The 25,001-nt window shown below is 40.3% G+C and overlaps 1 protein-coding gene across 1 annotated transcript in view; it reads right to left on the bottom strand.

Moving 5' to 3' along the window:
• PRKAA1 (protein kinase AMP-activated catalytic subunit alpha 1) overlaps positions 1-25,001 on the bottom strand; it is a 144,695-nt gene that overhangs the window by 65,116 nt on the left and 54,578 nt on the right. The window contains exon 3 of the mRNA XM_053701233.1: positions 24,040-24,133. Coding sequence (XP_053557208.1) covers positions 24,040-24,133 — 94 coding nt within the window. The remainder of the gene's footprint in view (positions 1-24,039; positions 24,134-25,001) is intronic.

Raw genomic sequence — 25,001 nt, forward strand, 5'->3', positions numbered from 1 at the left:
TAAAAACAACACAACTTTAGCAAAGGTTTGTTCCCATTAGTAAAATAACAATAATTAAATTTGACATAAAAATTATAGAGCAACGTTTTTATTCACAGTCAATATAAAATTCTCACAGCTCTGCTGAGAGAATCTACCTCCCTCCAAAGAAGTTTGAAGACCCCTGAGATCTGTCAGAGATGAACCGGATCATGCAGGAAATATAAGAGTAACTGACTGGAATTTTTTGATGCGTAGCAAAGAGCGCCAAAAACGGCCCCTCCCCCTCATACACAGCAGTGAAGAGAAACGAAACTGTCACAATTAAAACCAAACAACTGCCAAGTGGAAAATAATGCCCAAATATTTATTCACTCAGTACCTCAGAAATGTAAACGATTCTACATTCCAGCAAAAACGTTTAACATGATAAATACTTATTAAAAGGATTAGTGACTTTTAACAGAGTAGTTCCGGTGAAATACCATCCCCAGAATACTGAAGTGTATACATACATGTCATTATAACGGTATGGCAGGATTTTCTCATCAATTCCATTCAGAAAATAAAAACTGCTACATACCTCAATGCAGATTCATCTGCCCGCTGTCCCCTGATCTGAAGATTTTACCTCCCTCAGATGGCCGAGAACAGCAATATGATCTTAACTACTCCGGTTAAAATCATAGTAAAAAACTCTGGTAGATTCTTCCTCAAACTCTGCCAGAGAAGTAATAACACGCTCCGGTGCTATTGTAAAATAACAAACTTTTGATTGAAGTCATAAAAACTAAGTATAATCACCATAGTCCTCTCACACATCCTATCTAGTCGTTGGGTGCAAGAGAATGACTGGGACTGACGTAGAGGGGAGGAGCTATATGCAGCTCTGCTGGGTGAATCCTCTTGCATTTCCTGTTGGGGAGGAGTTATATCCCAGAAGTAATGATGACCCGTGGACTGATCACACATAACAGAAGAAAGTCAAATTTTTGAGGTAAGAAAAATATGATAAATCAATGCATAATCCCAAATATGAAACTGACTGTCTGAAAATAAGGAAAGTTGAACATTCTGAGTCAAGGCAAATAAATGTTTGAATACATATATTTAGAACTTTATAAATAAAGTGCCCAACCATAGCTTAGAGTGTCACAGAAAATAAGACTTACTTACCCCAGGACACTCATCTACATGTTTGTAGAAAGCCAAACCAGTACTGAAACGAGAATCAGTAGAGGTAATGGTAAATATAAGAGTATATCGTCGATCTGAAAAGGGAGGTAAGAGATGAATCTCTACGACCGATAACAGAGAACCTTATGAAATAGACCCCGTAGAAGGAGATCACTGCATTCAATAGGCAATACTCTCTTCACATCCCTCTGACATTCACTGCACGCTGAGAGGAAAACCGGGCTCCAACTTGCTGCGGAGCGCATATCAACGTAGAATCTAGCACAAACTTACTTCACCACCTCCCTTGGAGGCAAAGTTTGTAAAACTGACTTGTGGGTGTGGTGAGGGGTGTATTTATAGGCATTTTAAGGTTTGGGAAACTTTGCCCCTCCTGGTAGGAATGTATATCCCATACGTCACTAGCTCATGGACTCTTGTTAATTACATGAAAGAAAATACACTTTTCAAATCACTCTAATTTTCAAATATTTACCGTTTCGCCGCTATTATATTTAATTTTTTAAATATTTTCCAAACCCACTCAGTGGGTACTGTTGCTGGGTGTGCAATCCGGACGGAGAACCGAGGTTGGAATATGGCGGCACCTAGCTGCAATGCGCATGCGCAGATTTGCGGAACGTCATTAAAGACGTCTATGCCTGGATAAAATAGGCTTCAGAAGCAGATGCGTGAGCTCAAGGGCGTAATGCGCATGCGCAAGCCGACAATTGCATATTAATGATATGCAACTAGACGGCCGCTGATTGGAGGAAGCAATGAACGATTGCACAGCCCGTATTAGTGGGTTGTCGTTCATTACGTCATGACTAATATAAAAACATTTTTTAATATGATAAAAGGATCGTTTCACATTGAATGTAAGTGCATTTTGTTAGTCTCATATTAAAAAATGGTGTTTATATAATCGTTGTACATACAAAAAAATCTTTTCACAGTAATCCTTTGAGTGGGCGTTAAAGGTTGTGGCACTTGGGGAGAATTAGATGGCATATCCCGATTCTCTTCAGACTGAGAATTATCCTTAGGCACACTTTCATTTCCTAAAATATGTTCTTTACAGTGTAGGGCCCTTTCAGTGCAACAAGGACACAATGTAAGTGGGGGTTCCACAATGGCTTCTAAACACATAGAACACTGACTTTCTTCAATGTCAGACATGTTGAACAGACTAGTAATCACAGCACAAGTCGTTAACAATCTATATTATATAAGAAAAACAATTCAGTAAAAAAAAACAAAAAACAAAAAAAAAAAAACTTTACTGCGCCTATAAGAAGAAAAAAAAGTGAACACAGATCTTCCAAAAGTGCTAAAACGTCATGCAAATTAGATCATTTTGGCAGTGAAAGCACCTAATGTGCAATCGGAGATTGCACCACAAGAGATCATGAGGTTTAACCCTTTAAATCGATTGTTTAACCCACAAACAACGTTATGCAGAAAAAAAAGTTCAAACGATCCGGACTTGCTACACAAAATAACCTCACAGTCTGGTCCCAACCGGAGTAAATGGCTGCTGCTTTCTCCGGCTCTAACTGCGCACTGAGGCGCGAAAATTAGGCCCCGCCCATCATGTCCGATGTGAAACTAACACAGCCAGCCGCATGGGAAGCGGTCTTGGGCAAAAATGACCATGCCTAAAAATTATGTGCCATATGAACCCCCAAAAACATATCAGCCCTGATGAGCCTCCTCTTTAATAAAGATAGCGGTTTGTAGGCTGCCCCAGTGTCTAACCATAGCCCTTAAGTGTCCCTTGCTGAAGTCTCTCACAAGGATCAATATACACAGGAGTACAGTACCACCCTACCTGGACTACTGCTTACCCCTTTTCCAATTTAGGAAATATGACAGCCAATTCTGATCCACCAAGTCTCCTCAGAATATAAATGACTGCACATACCTCAATGCTGCTTGCAGCAGGAAACGTTCCCCACACTGAAGATTTCTTGCACACCTCAGTCAATCTTGTAGGAAAACAACATGGATCTCAGTTACAACTGCTGAGATCATCCAACTCAAGGCAGAATTCTTCTATGTCCTGCCTGAGGAAAAAACAGTACTCTCCGGTACCATTTAAAATAAAAAAAACTCTTGATTGAAGAAACTAAAAACTATAATTTTATCACCACTTAAATTTTACCCTTCCTATTACTAGCACATGCAAAGAGAATGACTGGGGGGGGGATCTATATAGCAGCTCTGTTGTGGTGCTCTTTGCCAATTCCTGTTAACAAGAGGATTATATCCCACAAGTAAGGATGAAACCCGTGGACTCTGTATATCTTGTAAAAGAAATATGAAAACAAACTGTAGTAAAAGAGCAATTAAAAAAATATATTATGCAAGTAAGAGGACAAAATGCATCCAATGTCTGCCTCCCTATGATATGCTGCAACACCTGCATTTCACAGGGACCACATATAAGGCCCAGTCGGTTTCTAGTAACTGCATCAATTGCTCAGTGGAGAGGTTACCAATGGGTGCTAAGAATTAATATTTTCTTAAATATACAATACATATTAAAATAAAAGGTTATATATAGAACAGGACTAAAAGAATACATTTCCTTTGCCAGCATTCAAACCAGTTTGCTTCACCTTCAGGATTACATAAAACTTAAAGTATATTATATGCATCTCTTGGATCAGCAGTTAAAAGGGACATGAATATATAGAAAAAGAATTTAAGAAATTTCCAAATTACTTCAACAAATCTTATTTACTTTATTCTCTTGGTTTTCCTTTGTTGAAGAATCACCAATGCACTAATATGAGCTACTTGATGCATTGAGTGAGCTAATAATGAGGCATTTATGTGCAGCAACTCCTGAGTCTACCTAGGTATCCCTTTCAACAAAGGATATCTTGAGAAAACAATTTAGAAAAAAAATAAAATTGGTTTATGTACTTTTAAGCACTACAATAGATGAAAACAGATTAATACATTAAAATGTTTCGCTGTGGCCAATAATTGACAGATAAAATGAGATCCAGCTCTGATCAAACTAGCACTTTTGGAGGGACAGGATCTGCAGGGCTCAGTACAGCACAAGAATTACAAGAAAAACAGCATTTTTTCTCTCCCAATACCTCAATCTTTTGGAATTGCATGACAAAATGGAGTCATCTCACACCCATTTCACAGTGCAGATCTAATGGCCATGTGTTGCCATTCTAGAGTCAGAGGGGGGAAAACATAATTTATGTAAGAACTTACCTGATAAATTCATTTCTTTCATATTAGCAAGAGTCCATGAGCTAGTGACGTATGGGATATACATTCCTACCAGGAGGGGCAAAGTTTCCCAAACCTCAAAATGCCTATAAATACACCCCTCACCACACCCACAAATCAGTTTAACGAATAGCCAAGAAGTGGGGTGATAAGAAAAAAGTGCGAAAGCATATAAAATAAGGAATTGGAATAAATTGTGCTTTATACAAAAAAATCAAAACCACCACAAAAAAGGGCGGGCCTCATGGACTCTTGCTAATATGAAAGAAATGAATTTATCAGGTAAGTTCTTACATAAATTATGTTTTCTTTCATGTAATTAGCAAGAGTCCATGAGCTAGTGACGTATGGGATAATGACTACCCAAGATGTGGATCTTCCACGCAAGAGTCACTAGAGAGGGAGGGATAAAATAAAGACAGCCAATTCCTGCTGAAAATAACCCACACCCAAAATAAAGTTTAATGACAACATAAGCAGAAGATTCAAACTGAAACCGCTGCCTGAAGTACTTTTCTACCAAAAACTGCTTCAGAAGAAGAACACATCAAAATGGTAGAATTTAGTAAACGTATGCAAAGAGGACCAAGTTGCTGCTTTGCAAATCTGATCAACCGAAGCTTCATTCCTAAACGCCCAGGAAGTAGAAACTGACCTAGTAGAATGAGCTGTAATCCTTTGAGGCGGAGTTTTACCCGACTCGACATAGGCAAGATGAATTAAAGATCTCAACCAAGATGCCAAAGATATGGCAGAAGCTTTCTGGCCTTTTCTAGAACCGGAAAAGATAACAAATAGGCTAGAAGTCTTTCGGAAAGACTTAGTAGCTTCAACATAATATTTCAAAGCTCTAACAACATCCAAAGAATGCAACGATTTCTCCTTAGAATTCTTAGGATTAGGACATAATGAAGGAACCACAATTTCTCTACTAATGTTGTTGGAATTCACAACCTTAGGTAAAAATTCAAAAGAAGTTCGCAACACCGCCTTATCCTGATGAAAAATCAGAAAAGGAGACTCACAAGAAAGAGCAGATAATTCAGAGACTCTTCTGGCAGAAGAGATCGCCAAAAGGAACAAAAAACTTTCCAAGAAAGTAATTTAATGTCCAATGAATGCATGGGTTCAAAAGGAGGAGCTTGAAGAGCCCCCAGAACCAAATTCAAACTCCAAGGAGGAGAAATTTACTTAATGACAGGTTTTATACGAACCAACGCTTGTACAAAACAACGAATATCAGGAAGATTAGCAATCTTTCTGTGAAAAAGAACAGAAAGAGCAGAGATTTGCCCTTTCAAGGAACTTGCGGACAAACCTTTATCTAAACCATCCTGAAGAAACTGTAAAATTCTCGGAATTCTAAAAGAATGCCAAGAAAAATGATGAGAAAGACACCAAGAAATATAAGTCTTCAAGACTCTATAATATATCTCTCTAGATACAGATTTACGAGCCTGTAACATAGTATTAATCACAGAGTCAGAGAAACCTCTTTGACCAAGAATCAAGCGTTCAATCTCCATACCTTTAAATTTAAGGATTTGAGATCCTGATGGAAAAAAGGACCTTGCGACAGAAGGTCTGGTCTTAACGGAAGAGTCCACGGTTGGCAAGAGGCCATCCGGACAAGATCCGCATGCCAAAACCTGTGAGGCCATGCCGGAGCTACCAGCAGAACAAACTAGCATTCCTTCAGAATCTTGGAGATTACTCTTGGAAGAAGAACTAGAGGCGGAAAGATATAGGCAGGATGATACTTCCAAGGAAGTGATAATGCATCCACTGCCTCCACCTGAGGATCCCGGGATCTGGACAGATACCTGGGAAGTTTCTTGTTTAGATGAGAAGCCATCAGATCTATTTCTGGAAGTTCCCACATTTTAACAATCTGAAGAAATACCTCTGGGTGAAGAGACCATTCGCCCGGATACAACGTTTGACAACTGAGATAATCCGCTTCCCAATTGACAATACCTGGGATATGAACCGCAGAGATTAGACAGGAGCTGGATTCCGCCCAAACCAGAATTCGAGATACTTCTTTCATAGCCAGAGGACTGTGAGTCCCTCCTTGATGATTGATGTATGCCACAGTTGTGACATTGTCTGAAAACAAATGAACGACTCTCTCTTCAGAAGAGGCCAAGACTGAAGAGCTCTGAAAATTGCACGGAGTTCCAAAATATTGATCGGTAATCTCACCTCCTGAGATTCCCAAACTCCTTGTGCCGTCAGAGATCCCCACACAGCTCCCCAACCTGTAAGACTTGCATCTGTTGAAATTACAGTCCAGGTCGGAAGAACAAAAGAAGCCCCCTGAATTAAACGATGGTGATCTGTCCACCACGTCAGAGAGTGTCGTACAATCGGTTTTAAAGATATTAATTGAGATATCTTTGTGTAATCCCTGCACCATTGATTCAGCATACAGAGCTGAAGAGGTCGCATGTGAAAACGAGCAAAGGGGATCGCGTCCGATGCAGCAGTCATAAGACCTAGAATTTCCATGCATAAGGCTACCGAAGGGAATGATTGTGACTGAAGGTTTCGACAAGCTGAAATCAATTTTAGACGTCTCTTGTCTGTTAAAGACAGAGTCATGGACACTGAATCTATCTGGAAACCCAGAAAGGTTACCCTTGTCTGAGGAATCAATGAACTTTAGTGAATTGATCCTCCAACCATGATCTTGAAGAAACAACACAAGTCGATTCGTATGAGATTCTGCTAAATGTAAAGACTGAGCAAGTACCAAGATATCGTCCAAATAAGGAAATACCACAATACCCTGTTCTCTGATTACAGACAGAAGGGCACCGAGAACCTTTGTAAAAATTCTTGGAGCTGTAGCAAGGCCAAACGGCAGAGCCACAAACTGGTAATGCTTGTCCAGAAAAGAGAATCTCAGGAACTGATAGTGATCTGGATGAATCGGAATATGCAGATATGCATCCTGTAAATCTATTGTGGACATATAATGCCCTTGCTGAACAAAAGGCAAGATAGTCCTTACAGTTACCATTTTGAATGTAGGTATCCTTACATAACGATTCAATATTTTTAGATCCAGAACTGGTCTGAAGGAATTCTCCTTCTTTGGTACAATGAAGAGATTCGAATAAAACCCCAGCCCCTGTTCCAGAACTGGAACTGGCATAATTACTCCAGCCAACTCTAGATCTGAAACACATTTCAGAAATGCTTGAGCTTTCACTGGATTTACTGGGAAACAAAAAATCTCTTTGGAGGAGGTCTCATCTTGAAACCAATTCTGTACCCTTTTGAAACAATGTTCTGAATCCAAAGATTGTGAACAGAATTGATCCAAATTTCTTTGAAAAAACGTAACCTGTCCCCTACCAGCTGAGCTGGAATGAGGGCCGCACCTTCATGTGGACTTAGAAGCTGGCTTCGCTTTTCTAGAAGGCTTGGATTTATTCCAGACTGGAGATGGTTTCCAAACTGAAACTGCTCCTGAGGATGAAGGAACAGGCTTTTGTTCTTTGTTGAAACGAAAGGAACGAAAACGATTATTAGCCATGTTTTTACCCTTAGATTTTTTTATCCTGTGGTAAAAAAGCTCCTTTCCCACCAGTAACAGTTGAGATAATAGAATCCAACTGAGAACCAAATAATTTGTTACCCTGGAAAGAAAGGGAAAGTAGAGTCGATTTAGAAGACATATCAGCATTCCAAGTTTTAAGCCATAAAGCTCTTCTAGCTAAAATAGCTAGAGACATAAACCTGACATCAACTCTGATAATATCAAAAATGGCATCACAGATAAAATTATTAGCATGTTGAAGAAGAATAATAATATTATGAGAATCATGATCTGTTACTTGTTGCGCTAAAGTTTCCAACCAAAAAGTTGAAGCTGCAGCAACATCAGCCAAAGATATAGCAGGTCTAAGAAGATTACCTGAACACAGATAAGCTTTTCTTAGAAAGGATTAAATTTTCCTATCTAAAGGATCCTTAAACGAAGTACCATCTGCCGTAGGAATAGTAGTACGTTTAGCAAGGGTAGAAATAGCCCCATCAACTTTAGGGATTTTGTCCCAAAATTCTAATCTGTCAGACGGCACAGGATATAATTGCTTAAAACGTTTAGAAGGAGTAAATGAATTACCCAAATTATTCCATTCTCTGGAAATTACTTCAGAAATAGCACCAGGAACAGGAAAAACTTCTGGAATAACCACAGGAGATTTAAAGACCTTATCTAAACGTTTAGATTTAGTATCAAGAGGACCAGAATCCTCAATTTCTAATGCAATTAGGACTTCTTTAAGTAAAGAACGAATACATTCCATTTTAAATAAATATGAAGATTTATCAGCATCAACCTCTGAGACAGAATCCTCTGAACCAGAAGAGTCATTAGAATCAGAATGATGATGTTCATTTAAAAATTAATCTGTATAAAGAGAAGTTTTAAAAGATTTTTTATGTTTACTAGAAGGAGGAATAACAGACATAGCCTTCTTGATGGATTCAGAAACAAAATCTCTTATGTTATCAGGAACACTCTGAACATTAGATGTTGATGGAACTGCAACAGGTAATGGTACTTTACTAAAGGAAATATCTGCATTAACAAGTTTGTCATGACAATTAATACAAACAGCTGGAGGAACAGCTGCCAAAAGTTTACAGCAGATACACTTAGCTTTGGTAGTTCCAGCACCAGACAGCGATTTTCCTGAAGTATCTTCTGACTCAGATGCAACGTGAGACATCTTGCAATATGTAAGAGAAAAAACATATAAAGCAAAATTGAACAAATTCCTTAAATGACAGTTTCAGAAATGGGAAAAAATGCCAAGGAACAAGCTTCTAGCAACCAGAAGCAATGAAAAATGAGACTTAAATAATGTGGAGACAAAAGCGACGCCCATATTTTTTTAGCGCCAAATAAGACGCCCACATTATTTGGCGCCTAAATGCTTTTGGCGCCAAAAATGACGCCACATCCAGAACGCCGACATTTTTGGCGCAAAAGAAAGTCAAAAAATGACGCCGGAAACAGAAAAGATTTTTTGCGCCAAAAAAGTCCGCGCCAAGAATGACGCAATAAAATGAAGCATTTTCAGCCCCCGCGAGCCTAACAGCCCACAGGGAAAAAAAGTCAAATTTAAGGTAAGAAAAATGATTGATTCAAATGCATTATCCCAAATATGAAACTGACTGTCTGAAAATAAGGAATGTTGAACATCCTGAGTCAAGGCAAATAAATGTTTGAATACATATATTTAGAACTTTATTAAAAAAGTGCCCAACCATAGCTTAGAGTGTCACAGAAAATAAGACTTACTTACCCCAGGACACTCATCTACATGTTTGTAGAAAGCCAAACCAGTACTGAAACGAAAATCAGCAGAGGTAATGGTATATATAAGAGTATATCGTCGATCTGAAAAGGGAGGTAAGAGATGAATCTCTACGACCGATAACAGAACCTATGAAATAGACCCCGTAGAAGGAGATCATTGCATTCAAATAGGCAATACTCTCCTCACATCCCTCTGACATTCACTGCACGCTGAGAGGAAAACCGGGCTCCAACCTGCTGCGGAGCGCATAACGTAGAATCTAGCACAAACTTACTTCACCACCTCCATAGGAGGCAAAGTTTGTAAAACTGATTTGTGGGTGTGGTGAGTGGTGTATTTATAGGCATTTTGAGGTTTGGGAAACTTTGCCCCTCCTGGTAGGAATGTATATCCCATACGTCACTAGCTCATGGACTCTTGCTAATTACATTAAAGAAATGGGCTCCATCTTAAAAACAGCATTTTAAAAGTACCTAAAGTTCTTTTGTAGGCTATTGCCATTTTTCAGAGACCATCTACATTTTATAGGGACATGAAACACCTTGGTTGAAAAACAAAATGTATGCTTACATGATAAATTAGTTTCATGGCGGTGTCAGAGTCCACAAGCCATTACTACTGGGATTTATCTTATGTTCCCTTCTGTCCTGTTGCAACGCTGCAGGAATTCTACTTCCCTCCCAGTTACCACTGCATTTAATTAGGTTGTGACACCGATGAGGACTCAGTTTTGGGAAACTTTGCCCCCTAGTGGCCAGGAGTTGAATCCCCAGAGTAATGAAAGAAAAGGGGATTCTGCCCTTTCAAAATGAGAGGTTCCAAGCCTCTAAACAAGAGATGGTCCTTAAAGTGGCAATAACCTGCAGCTGCATTTAAGTGATGTTTAACCTGAAGAGCAAAGGGTCTCAAATGAAACTCATATCAATCACACCCTGCTTGTGTTAGAGGAACAAGTAACAGTGGCAGTCTGATAATTCAAAATGTGAGGTGACTTGTTCCTCTAGCACAAACAAGTGGGATATATGGGTTCTGCTTGTTTCTAAGTCACTACAGACAACCTTTTATCACAACAAGAGACTGCTAATTCATGTGTGCCATACACAATGTGCTCTCTCATGTGCAGTTGTGCAAAACAGCATTAATTGGCTTAAATGCAAGTCAATAGATAATAAATCATGTGATAAGGGAGCAGTCAGAAAAGGATTTGATACAAGGTAAACATCAAAATTTATGCTTACCTGATAAATTTATTTCTTGACACGGTGAGTCCACGGATCATCTATAATTACTGTTGGGAATATCACTCCTGGCCAGCAGGAGGAGGCAAAGAGCACCACAGCAAAGCTGTTAAATATCACCTCCCTTCCCTCCAAGCTGAGTCATTCGACCGAAGGAAAAAAAGAGAGAAAGGAAGTAACACAAGGTGCCTGGAGGTTTACAACACAAAACCTGTCTAAATAAACACGGCGGGCCGTGTACTCACCGTGTCAAGAAATAAATAAAATTTATCAGGTAAGCATAAATTTGGTTTTCTAATGACAGTGAGTCCACGGATCATCTATAATTACTGTTGGGAATAAATACCCAAGCTAGAGGACACAGATAAGGGAGGGCAAAGGCAAGACAGGAAACCTAAACAGAAGGCACCACACGGCTTGCAGAACCCTTCATCCAAAGAAACTTCAGCCAAGGTAAAAGTAATAAAAAATTTGAAAAAAGTATGCAGAGAAGACCAAGATACAGCTTGCAACAATGTACCACAGAAGCTTCATTTGTGGAAATCCAGGAAGAGGAAACAGCCCTCGTATAATGAGCTGTAAGTCTCTCAGGAAGCTGCTGTCCAGCAGTCTCATAAGACAAAGAATACTTCTCAACCAGAGAAAAAGATGTATCTGTAGCTTTCTGACCCTTGTGTTCCCAGAGAAACAATCAATCAAGACAGAATACCAGCAAAAAACCTCAGTCACCTGTAAGAAGAATTTCAAATCACACAAACATCAAGGTTGTGTAACAAACTATCCGAATGAGAAGAAGGATTAGGACATAGAAGGAACAATTTCCTGATCAAAATTCCTGTCCGAAACATCTCTTAGGAAAGAAAACTTACTTAGTACGAAACCCCACCTTATCATACCGAAAGATAAGACAAATCACACTGCAAAGCTGAGAGTTCTGATACTCTCCGAGCAGAGAAACAAGAAACAAACCTTCCAAGAAATTTATAGAATGCATTGGTTCAAACAGAGCCTGCTGCAAAAAAACTTTAAGAACCAGGTTAAGACCCCCAAAAGGAAGTAACCGACTTAAACACAGGCCTGATAAACAAATTGCCCAGCTGGAATGACCGCCAGAAGCTATGTGGCAAAATAGACTATGCAATAAAACTCCAAGACTGCTGACAAACCCTTCTCCAGACCCTCCCGGAGAAAGGAAAAAATTAAAGGAATCCGGACTCTATTCCAGGAGACATCCAGGAACTCGCATTCAAAAAGATATTTATGAAAATCCTAAAAACCGGTCAGAGCTCAAACCATGGGCTCAATAACCGACTTCAAAAAAAAACATGCTTAGACAGAACTAAGCCTTCAATCTCCAAGAAGGAAGAGACCCTGCATTAGCATTAGAATGTTCTTCCTCAGAGGCAGCCTCCAAGGAAGGAGAGAACATCTCCACTAGATCTGTACACCAGATCCTGCGAGGCCACGCAGGTGCTAAAAGAATCACTGACACTCCCTATAGAGCGATACGAGCAATGACTCGTGGAAAGAGCAAACGGATGAACCAGGTAAGCCAGTCTGAAATCCCAATGGACCACCAAAGCAATCCATCAGAGCGGTCTGAGGATCCCTGAACCTAGAACCATACCTAGAAGCTTGACATTTAGCCGAGACGCCATCAGATCCCATTCCAGCATCCCCCCTTTAAAAGATAAGCTGGAGAACACCTTCAAAAGGGGTTCCCACTCCCCAGGATGAAAAAAAAACTGACAGTTCACGACAAAGAGGAGATAGCTTCTGCCCCTGAACAATCCCAGTCACCTCCTACATGGCTAAGGAACTCCTAGTTCCTTCCTGGAGAATAATGAAAACCATTGAGGTGATATCGTCCGAATAGAACCAAACTAAGAACAACTAAAACCAATTCAGAGCATTGTAAAGAGCTCTCCAATCCAATATGATGAGGAAAGCAGACCGTTTGAGTGCATCCTCCCAGCACCTAAAAGCAAGTACCAAACTGCTTCTCAGCACAGCAGGATGGCGTCCGTGGTCATATAACCCAGGAATGTCTCCAGAAACACGCGCCCTGAGACATATACTCCTGAAAAACACTACGGGAGAAAGTCTCTTGACGACTGATCTAGATCTATCCTCTTAGACAGATGCGAATGATCTCATCCTATGACAATAGCAAGAAGGAATGTTGTCCACTGAATCATCAGACCAAATCCCTCATACCGAAAGAAACTGGATCTAACTGCAGTTGATTTTTCCTTCAAACTCCCACCTCTGGTAGCAAGATAGCTCTATTTACCATACCAGTAGCGTCTGCTGTTGGTTGGACAGGATACTGTGAAGAGGGAAAAAATCCTTGATTGTCTAACCTCTGTTAGGAAACTTCTCCAAGATAGAGAACCTAATAAAGGTCCCCAAAAACAATCACCCTTAAAGATGAAACAAGGGAGCTCTCCTCCAGACTCAATTCCCTCCACAGGAAAGTAGATTGAACAAGCTCTCTTTCAAGAGATCTTGTCCAAAGGAAGGATGACACCTGAACCTATATAGTCCAGAAAAACACACTTGCACTACCCCAGGACCAAAAGTCCTCACTTGAGACGATCACGGGAAAAATAAACACACATCCTTTAGGTCTATGAGCAATCGGAATAGGCCCTCTAGAAGCAAAAAAGAATGGATACTACATTGAAGGTCAGAACCTGAGAAAACGAGGTAAAAACCTAGATCCCGTTCTCAGACTGGAACCATCACCCCCAGAGAGAAATGTCCTGAACCCAATTAAAACAAAGTCTCTCATCATACCTGGATTGCAGATACTCAGGAGAAATCTGCCCTTGGGAGGGAAACTTAGATTAGACTCCAAAAACATGGACACTGCATAAAGAGGGAAAAAAGGAAACCTTTCCCTTAGTCTTACTCTGACGTGTGGTAGAAAAACCCCATACAGTCAGGCTAATTCCGCAAGACCAAGTTCAAACAAGGTCTCATCCTTGAAAAGGAAACGCTAGAAGCATGGATTAGAATGAAACCTAAAAAATTGAAACTTCCAATGCAGAACTATAAGCCTAAACCACACCACTAAGTTACAGGAAAGCTTCTCAGCTGACCAAAAATGTCAACCCCAATGCCCGGCAGGCAAGCACAGAAAGTCTAAGACAAGGCATTGTTCTTAATGAACAAAAGAAAACTCCAGCTTCTTATCCATAGATTCTTCTACTCAAGGCACCGTGCATTAGAAAGGAGTCAGTCACAGGAAAATCCCATAAAGGACATGAGATAGGGAGAAGTCCCTAGCTTCTATATTCTTGTGTCCAAGACACGTCTGGAAACCCTTCCTCATAAGAAGCACAATTGAAATGATGAAGTTCAGAAAACTTTCAAAAGTTGACAACAATGTCGTCCAAATAGCCAAAACCTTCTATAAAAAAAAATAAAAATACACGAGTTGATAAAGCATACATCTGAATGATATGAGAAAGTCAGATGAAGGAATTAAACTGTTCAAATCTCAATTCACCCTCAGAAAAATACCGGCGAAAACTCTTCACCACCAGCGTAGTAAAAAATGGAGCAGAAACCCTACTATCTAAAAAAACAACCACAGATATACCAGAGTATACCGAGTTGCAAAATCTGGAAGCAAACAAACCTACTCCTCCTGGAGATTTAGAGGAACCGCAGGACACTGCATGTGACGCCAATGAGGCTTGGGACATAAAAAGAGAGCTGTGGCATTGCCTAAACAGCATCATACTAGGAGATATAAGGCTCATATTGAAAAGTACCATTCAAAGTTCAACTGACAAGGTGGCACAAATATAGACATCTGAAAATGTCGAACCTTCCTCTTAGAGAAAAATTTTTTTTTTTAATTTATTATATAAAAACATAATTTATGCTTACCTGAAAAATTTATTTCTCTTGTAGTGTATCCAGTCCACGGATCATCCATTACTTGTGGGATATTCTCCTTCCAACAGGAAGTTGCAAGAGGATCACCCACAGCAGAGCTGCTATATAGCTCCTCCCCTCACTGCCATATCCAGTCATTCGACCGAAACAAGACGAGAAAGGAGAAACCATAGGGTGCAGTGGTGACTGTAGTTTAATTAAAATTTAGACCTACCTTTAAAGGACAGGGCGGGCCGTGGACTGGATACACTACAAGAGAAATAAATTTATCAGGTAAGCATAAATTATCTTTTCTCTTGTAAGTGTATCCAGTCCACGGATCATCCATTACTTGTGGGATACCAATACCAAAGCTAAATTACACGGATGATGGGAGGGACAAGGCAGGAACTTAAACGGAAGGAACCACTGCCTGTAGAACCTTTCTCCCAAAAACAGCCTCCGAAGAAGCAAAAGTGTGAAGCGAAGACCAAGTCGCAGCCTTGCAAATCTGTTCAACAGAGGCCTCATTTTTAAAGGCCCAGGTGGAAGCCACAGCTCTAGTAGAATGAGCTGTAATCCTTTCAGGGGGCTGCTGTCCAGCAGTCTCATAGGCTAAGCGTATTATGCTCCGAAGCCAAAAAGGAGAGAGAGGTTGCCGAAGCTTTTTGACCTCTCCTCTGTCCAGAGTAAACGACAAACAGGGCAGATGTTTGACGAAAATCTTTAGTAGCCTGTAAGTAAAACTTCAAGGCACGGACTACGTCCAGATTATGCAAAAGACGTTCCTTCTTTGAAGAAGGATTAGGACACAATGATGGAACAACAATCTCTTGATTGATATTCCTGTCAGAAACCACCTTAGGTAAAAACCCAGGTTTGGTACGCAGAACTACCTTGTCTGAATGAAAAATCAGATAAGGAGAATCACAATGTAAGGCAGATAACTCAGAGACTCTTCGAGCCGAGGAAATAGCCATCAAAAAAAGAACTTTCCAAGATAAAAGTTTAATATCAATGGAATGAAGGGGTTCAAACGGAACTCCCTGAAGAACTTTAAGAACCAAGTTTAAGCTCCACAGGGGAGCAACAGTTTTAAACACAGGCTTAATCCTAACCAAAGCCTGACAAAATGCCTGGACGTCTGGAACTTCTGCCAGACGCTTGTGCAAAAGAATAGACAGAGCAGAGATATGTCCTTTTAAAGAACTAGCTGATAAGCCTTTGTCCAAACCCTCTTGGAGAAAGGACAATATTCTAGGAATCCTAACCTTACTCCATGAGTAATTCTTGGATTCACACCAATAAAGATATTTACTCCATATCTTGTGGTAGATTTTCCTGGTAACAGGCTTTCGTGCCTGTATTAAAGTATCAATGACTGACTCGGAGAAGCCACGCTTTGATAGAATCAAGCGTTCAATCTCCATGCAGTCAGTCTCAGAGAAATTAGATTTGGATGATTGAAAGGACCTTGTATTAGAAGGTCCTGCCTCAGAGGCAGAGTCCATGGTGGAAGAGATGACATGTCCACTAGGTCTGCATACCAGGTCCTGCGTGGCCACGCAGGCGCCATTAGAATCACGATGCCCTCTCCTGTTTGATTTTGGCAATCAGTCGAGGGAGCAGAGGAAATGGTGGAAACACATAGGCCAGGTTGAAGAACCAAGGAGCTGCTAGAGCATCAGCGTTGCTCCCGGGTCCCTGGACCCGGATCCGTAACAAGGAAGCTTAGCGTTCTGGCGAGACACCATGAGATCCAGTTCTGGTTTGTCCCAATGAAGGACCAGTTGAGCAAACACCTCCGGATGGAGTTCCCACTCCCCCGGATGAAAAGTCTGACGACTTAGAAAATCTGCCTCCCAGTTCTCTACGCCTGGGATGTGGATCGCTGACAGGTGGCAAGAGTGAGACTCTGCCCAGCGAATTATCTTTGAGACTTCTAACATCGCTAGGGAACTCCTGGTTCCCCCTTGATGGTTGATGTAAGCCACAGTCGCGATGTTGTCCGACTGAAATCTGATGAACCTCAGTGTTGCTAACTGAGGCCAAGCTAGAAGAGCATTGAATATTGCTCTTAACTCCAGAATATTTATTGGGAGGAGTTTCTCCTCCTGAGTCCACGATCCCTGAGCCATCAGGGAGTTCCAGACTGCGCCCCTACCTAGAAGGCTGGCATCTGTTACAATCGTCCAATCTGGCTTGCGAAAGGTCATCCCTTTGGACAGATGGACCCGAGAAAGCCACCAGAGAAGAGAATCTCTGGTCTCTTGATCCAGATTTAGTAGAGGGGACAAATCTGAGTAATCCCCATTCCACTGACTTAGCATGCATAATTGCAGCGGTCTGAGATGCAGGCGCGCAAATGGCACTATGTCCATTGCCGCTACCATTAAGCCGATTACTTCCATGCACTGAGCCACTGACGACCGTGGAATGGAATGAAGGACACGGCAAGCATTTAGAAGTTGATAACCTGGATTCCGTCAGGTAAATTTTCATCTCTACAGAATCTATAAGAGTCCCTAGGAAGGAGACTCTTGTGAGTGGTGATAGAGAACTCTTTTCCACGTTCACTTTCCACCCATGCGACCTCAGAAATGCCAGAACTATCTCTGTATGAGACTTGGCAATTTGAAAGCTTGACGCCTGTATCAGGATGTCGTCTAGATACGGAGCATCCGCTATGCCTCGCGGTCTTAGAACCGCCAGAAGTCAGCCCAGAACCCGAAGGGAAGAGCTACAAATTGGTAATGCCCGTCTAGAAAGGCAAACCTTAGGAACCGATGATGATCTTTGTGAATCGGTATGTGAAGGTAGGCATCCTTTAAGTCCACTGTGGTCATGTACTGACCCTCTTGGATCATGGGTAGGATGGTCCGAATAGTTTCCATTTTGAATGATGTTACTCTGAGGAATATGTTTAAGATCTTTAAATCCAAGATTGGTCTGAAGGTTCCCTCTTTCTTGGGAACCACAAACAGATTTGAATAAAATCCATGTCCTTGTTCCGTCCGCGGAACTGGATGGATCACTCCCATTACTAGGAGGTCTTGCACACAGCTTAGGAATGCCTCTCTTTATCTGGTTTGCTGATAACCTTGAAAGATGAAATCTCCCTTGTGGAGGAGAAGCTTTGAAGTCCAGAAGATATCCCTGAGATATGATCTCCAACGCCCAGGGATCCTGAACATCTCTTGCCCACGCCTGGGCGAAGAGAGAAAGTCTGCCCCCCACTAGATCCGTTTCCGGATAGGGGGCCGTTCCTTCATGCTGTCTTGGGGGCAGCAGCAGGCTTTCTGGCCTGCTTGCCCTTGTTCCAGGACTGGTTAGGTTTCCAGGCCTGTCTGGAATGAGCAACAGTTCCCTCTTGTTTTGAAGCGGAGGAAGTTGATTCTGCTCCTGCCTTGAAATTTCTTAAGGCACGAAAATTAGACTGTTTGGCCTTTGATTTGGCCCTGTCCTGAGGAAGGGTATGACCCTTGCCTCCAGTAATGTCAGCAATAATTTCCTTCAAGCCAGGCCCGAATAAGGTCTGCCCCTTGAAAGGAATGTTGAGTAATTTAGACTTTGAAGTCACGTCAGCTGACCAGGATTTAAGCCATAGCGCCCTACGCGCCTGGATGGCGAATCCGGAATTCTTAGCCGTTAGTTTAGTCAAATGAACAATGGCATCAGAAACAAATGAGTTAGCTAGCTTAAGCGTTCTAAGCTTGTCAATAATTTCATTCAATGGAGCTGTCTGGATGGCCTCTTCCAGGGCCTCAAACCAGAATGCCGCCGCAGCAGTGACAGGCGCAATGCATGCAAGGGGCTGTAAAATAAAACCTTGTTGAATAAACATTTTCTTAAGGTAACCCTCTAATTTTTTATCCATTGGATCTGAAAAAGTACAACTGTCCTCAACCGGGATAGTGGTACGCTTTGCTAAAGTAGAAACTGCTCCCTCCACCTTAGGGACCGTCTGCCATAAGTCCCGTGTAGTGGCGTCTATTGGAAACATTTTTCTAAATAAAGGAGGTGGGGAAAAGGGCACACCGGGTCTATCCCACTCCTTGCTAAATTTCTGTAAGCCTTTTAGGTATAGGAAAAACGTCAGTACACACCGGCACCGCATAGTATCTATCCAGCCTACACAATTTCTCTGTAATTGCAACTGTGTTACAGTCATTCAGAACAGCTAATACCTCCCCAAGCAATACACGGAGGTTCTCAAGCTTAAATTTAAAATTAGAAATCTCTGAATCAGGTTTCCCCGAGTCAGAGATGTCACCCACAGACTGAAGCTCTCCGTCCTCATGTTCTGCATACTGTGACGCAGTATCAGACATGGCTCTTACAGCATTTGCGCGCTCTGTATCTCTCCTAACCCCAGAGCTATCGCGCTTGCCTCTTAATTCAGGCAATCTAGATAATACCTCTGACAGGGTATTATTCATGATTGCAGCCATGTCCTGCAAGGTAATCGCTATGGGCGTCCCTGATGTAATTGGCGCCATATTAGCGTGCGTCCCCTGAGCGGGAGGCGAAGGGTCTGACACGTGGGGAGAGTTAGTCGGCATAACCCTCTGGTGATAATTCTTTTATAGATAAAGACTGATCTTTACTGTTTAAGGTGAAATCAATACATTTAGTACACATTCTCCTATGGGGCTCCACCATGGCTTTCAAACATAATGAACAAGTAGGTTCCTCTGTGTCAGACATGTTTAAACAGACTAGCAATGAGACTAGCAAGCTTGGAAAACACTTTAAAACAAGTTTACAAGCAATATAAAAAACGTTACTGCGCCTTTAACACAAATTTTCCCAAATTTTGAAATAACAGTGAAAAAATGCAGTTACACTAACGAAATTTTTACAGTGCATGTAATAAGTTAGCAGAGCATTGCACCCACTTGCAAATGGATGATTAACCCCTTAATACCAAAAACGGAACCAATGACAAAAACGTTTTTTAAACAGTCATAACAACTGCCACAGCTCTACTGTGGCTTTTTACCTCCCTCAATACGACTTTTGAAGCCTTTTGAGCCCTTCAGAGAAGTCCTGGATCATGCAGGAAGAAGCTGGATGTCTGTGTCTAATTTTTGCTGTGCAAAAAAACGCCAAAATAGGCCCCTCCCACTCATATTACAACAGTGGGAAGCCTCAGGGAACTGTTTCTAGGCAAAATTAAAGCCAGCCATGTGGAAAAAACTAGGCCCCAATAAGTTTTATCACCAAACATATGTAAAAAACGATTAAACATGAGTATGTATCTCTATTAATAAGCTTGATACCAGTCGCTATCACTGCATTTAAGGCTTTACTTACATTACTTCGGTATCAGCAGCATTTTCTAGCAAATTCCATCCCTAGAAAAATATTTTAGCTGCACATACCTTATTACAGGAAAACCTGCACGCTATTCCCCCTCTGAAGTTACCTCACTCCTCAGAATATGTGAGAACAGCAAAGGATCTTAGTTACTTCTGCTAAGATCATAGAAAACGCAGGCAGATTCTTCTTCTAAATACTGCCTGAGATAAACAGTACACTCCGGTACCATTTAAAAATAAACTTTTGATTGAAGAAATAAACTAAGTATAAAACACCACAGTCCTCTTACGACCTCCATCTTAGTTGAGAGTTGCAAGAGAATGACTGGATATGGCAGTGAGGGGAGGAGCTATATAGCAGCTCTGCTGTGGGTGATCCTCTTGCAACTTCCTGTTGGGAAGGAGAATATCCCACAAGTAATGGATGATCCGTGGACTGGATACACTTAACAAGAGAAATCTTAAATTCTAAATTTTATATTAAAAATGTAATTTATAAATTAAAAAGGAACATTTATAATAAAAAAAATCTCCAAAAGAACAGATGAAAGAATAAAGCAATATGTTCCTCATTATCTTTATTTGCAAGGGAACATATCAACCTATCATACCCTATGTCCATATCACAGAGAACTAGAAAGTGATAAATATGACATCGAATGTTTGAAGGAGCATACTGAAACTCACAAGTACTAGGGTAAACACATACTGCTATAGCAGCCTGCCCTTTTTAATGCAGACATCCAAATTGGAGAGATTCTACTATACTCCAAGAAGGAATCTAGGATTGATGATGTAGTATCCATATACTTTAAATATACAAGGGAAACAGAACAACTCCGTTCCATTCACTCTGGAGAACAAGATGGAGTTGAAGATATACGCTCAGCTCCTCTAAATGGCGCTGTTCCGATAATGCAATGGAGGCGTGGCCAACAGACAGAACGTAATGGAGCTTCACTCCGTCTACACATTGTCTCTAAAATGCTTTCTGACCCTTGTGTAGAAATTCCTGCCGATGACTTACCCCCCAGCAGGACACTGGCACCATCGTGCAGCCTCCTGAAAACGCTTTTAAAAGCGGAGTTGCAAAATTCAAGGCTAACCACAATGCGTGCTCATGATGTTACACAAACAAACATCGACGCAGCCCTTTAGAAATGGCGCCAGTCGTGCTCTAACGGTCCCCTGACAAACAATTTTTGCTGTCAAATCTAAGACCGCTCTTCTCTACACTTCAGACCAACTCTCTTAAGAGGTTTGTTAAAAACAGGAAAACAAATAAAATTATCAAGTCTATTAGAGTCCCATAGAAAGATAATCCTCTCAGTGAACCCTGTCCGGAACACACCGGACACAAAACACTACTGAGCCTGATTAATAGAAGTTTGTCCCCAGTGCCTGCAACAAACTGCAACACATTATCCCATTAACCCATAATAGGATCAAAGGTATTAATGTCCCAAACAGAACTAACTGTTAAAGTGCCATATATTTCCTGTCTTCTGTCAGAAAATAAATTCAGCACTTACCTAAATGTATATCTGCCCGGCAGCAGGACAGCTCACTCGGTTTGAGAGGGTTTCCTTCCTCATATGGACCTGTGGAAAGAAAACTGAATAATCTTACTCGGGCTTTCAAGTTAGGGCAGCAATAACTATTTGGGAGGCGCAGCAGGAATTATACCCCACAAGTTCCCAATTGCTTAAAAGCCACCACTGCTCTACTGAAGTGACTGACATGGACTACAGCTAAACCCCAGGAAGAAACAGAACAAACTTGCTCTGCTGAAGAAAAATAAAATCTTGATTGAAGAATCTTCTTTCAGACACCTAAACTTTACCACCTCCTTGCTCTTAACGTAGGCAAAGAGAATGACTGGGGTTGGAGGAAAGGGAGGTGATATTTAACAGCTTTACTGTGGTGCTCTTTGCCGTCTCCTGCTGGCCAGGAGTGATATTCTGAACAGTAATTATAGATGATCCATGGACTCACCGTGTCATTAGAAAGAAAGATTTATATAATCATGTTGGCTAGGCAAAAAAAAACTGGGGAAAGGGTAATAAAGGGATGATCTTTTTAAAGAAAAAACAATTCTGGAGTAGACTGTCCCTTTTAAAGGAAGGTCAGGCCCCCCCTCCATCTAATTTTCCAGATGATCGCCATAGTAACTGATCACCTGCTGCAACTGCGCAGTGTTTAAAGTGATCGTAAATTCTCCAGATGTACTAAAGATACACTTTAACTTACCTTTTAATGAAGATATGAAAATAAAATGCCCCGCCCACAACTTCAAAAGTAAATTTGTCTTTGAGCTTAAGGTTTGAATTTCTGTCCAATCAGTGCTCTCCCCTTTGGGTCCTTTTGTTGTAGATACAGTGCCGATTGACAGATCAAACCGTTGGCTCACAGAAAAATTGACTTTTAAAGTGGGCGGCGGAGCGTGGGATATTTGAACTTCATATCTATATTAAAAAGTTATAGTGCAACTTCATTACAAATGATGAATTAAAAACGCCATCTAAAATATCACTAACATTCCGGAACTGTTTTTATAAAGGGTAGAGTTTACCATCACTTTAATGAGGGTGACCTCTAGTGCCTTACCTCAAACGTTGTGTGTTATACCCCTTTTATTAGAATGCAAATGCAAGAGAACTCTGGCTAACATATGCAAATACTTGTTTTAGTGAGAGATAATGTATACCCCATCTAGGAGTTCTCTGGTTCACTTTTCTGACCAAGTTAAATGAATATGGATTTTGCCCTGGAAATAAGCTTCACTAAGGAACACAAAAAAAAATAAAAAAAAAAAAAAAAAAAATTGTAAATTGACTGTTCCTTTGGACAAATTTTGCTCTGAAATCTCATTAAAAAGGGATACTAAATCCCAAATGTTTTCTTTCATGAATCAGAGCATGCATTTTTAAGCAACTTTCTAAATTACTCGTATTATAAATGTCTTCGTTCTCTTGCTATCTTTATTTAAAAAGCACTAATGTAAACCTTAGGAGCCGGCTCATTTTTGGTTCAGAACCTGGGTTACACTTGCTTATTGGTGGCTAAATGTAGCCACCAATAAGCAAGCGCTATCCAGGGTGCTGAACCTAAAATGGGCAGGCTCCTAATGTTTACATTCATGCTTTTTAAATAAAGATATCAAGAGAAGAAAAATTGATAATCTGAGTTAATTAGAAAGTTGCTTAAAGGGACACTCAAGTCAAAATTAAACTTTCATTATTCAGATAAGAGCATGCCATTTTAAACAACTTTCCAATTTACTTCCAAAATGTGCAGTCTTTTTATATTTAAACTTTGAGTCACCAGCTCCTACTGAGCATGTGCAAGAATAAGTGTGTATGCATTTGTGAATGGCTGATGGCTGTCACATGGTATGTGTATGCATTTGTGATTGGCTGATGGTTGTCACATGGTACAGGGGGAGTGGAAAAAGACAACTTTTAAAATGGTCTATTGAATTGTCTTGTTATCTTGCATTTGTTGATTATGCAAATCTACTGTGTTGACTGGTCCTTTACAAAAGGCATGCTCTATTTGCATCATGAAAAAAAATGTGGGTTTAGTATCCCTTTATAGGGTAAAAGAAAGAAATTGAATTCCTTTGTCAAAAAAAAAATACTAAATTTGACACTTAAAATCTGTCAATTTCAATTCAGAATTAAAACACCTGGTATTAAAGGTGTGTGCGTGTACACTGTATCGTGAGAAACTATAGACCAATTAAGAAATTATGCCATTTTAGTGATAGTGCGAGATTACAAACGATTCTACAAATATACTTATTACTTTATAAGCTTTAAAAACAAAAATTCTTACCTTCCCATTTTTACATATATAGTCAAAGAGTTCACCACCAGCAACATATTCCATAACCATGAATATATCTGTTGGAGTACTTATTACCTGGTACCTAAGAAAGAATATATATATTAAAAAAAAAAAAAAAAAAAAAAAAAAAAAAAGTGTTTAATCTGCTTTAGCACATCATAAACATAAAATGTTAGCACACTAATCATTAAATAAATAGTATTTACATCAAAGACAACTTTTATTTACCCTTTAAATCACCCAGGGCAGCCAATAGGAGAGGCATCACATGCACTATGTATTTCTATAGCAGTGCATTTTTTGCGTTCCTACTAGCAAATAGGTCAGATGTCACAGAAACACATTTGCAAGTTTGTCCCTAGCAGATTCACCGTTAAGACTGCTACTAAAAAAATAAACCAACACACAACTTGCAACTGCGCACGTGATGTTGCAGTGATCCGATGGAACAGGTTTTATATCTGTATACGATTAAGTCTGTTAGTATAGGCAATATAGAGGACAACACTATTGAAACAATAGAACTCAAACAATTAGATAATCATGTTAGAACATACAGAGAAAAAAAAAAAAAAACACAAACATTTTAAACTTTATAGTCCCATTTTACATTATTTGGCACACATGCAACTTAAAAAGCCCCTAATGAGAATTTAAGGGGAGCTTTTTAGGTGACAAATTACTGTGGTCTGTTTTATGCTCAGGGGTGACACAGACCAAATAAAAATGATTGGAGAGCCAGGTGTGACCCCCTGATCTAAAGTGTAATTCAAGGTAAATATTTTGCCGCTTTAATGACAGTACTGAAAGAACAAAAAACAAACTTTTCAGCTGCAGGCAAATTAATTCTGTAATGTAATAATGCTTTAAAAAAAAAAGTAGAAAACGTTACAATTAGTTTGACCACCCTTTGACTCCCCCCCCACTATTTTTTCATAAAGTAACTCGGC

Source organism: Bombina bombina, chromosome 2, assembly GCF_027579735.1.
Source record: "Bombina bombina isolate aBomBom1 chromosome 2, aBomBom1.pri, whole genome shotgun sequence".
Lineage (NCBI taxonomy): Eukaryota > Metazoa > Chordata > Amphibia > Anura > Bombinatoridae > Bombina > Bombina bombina.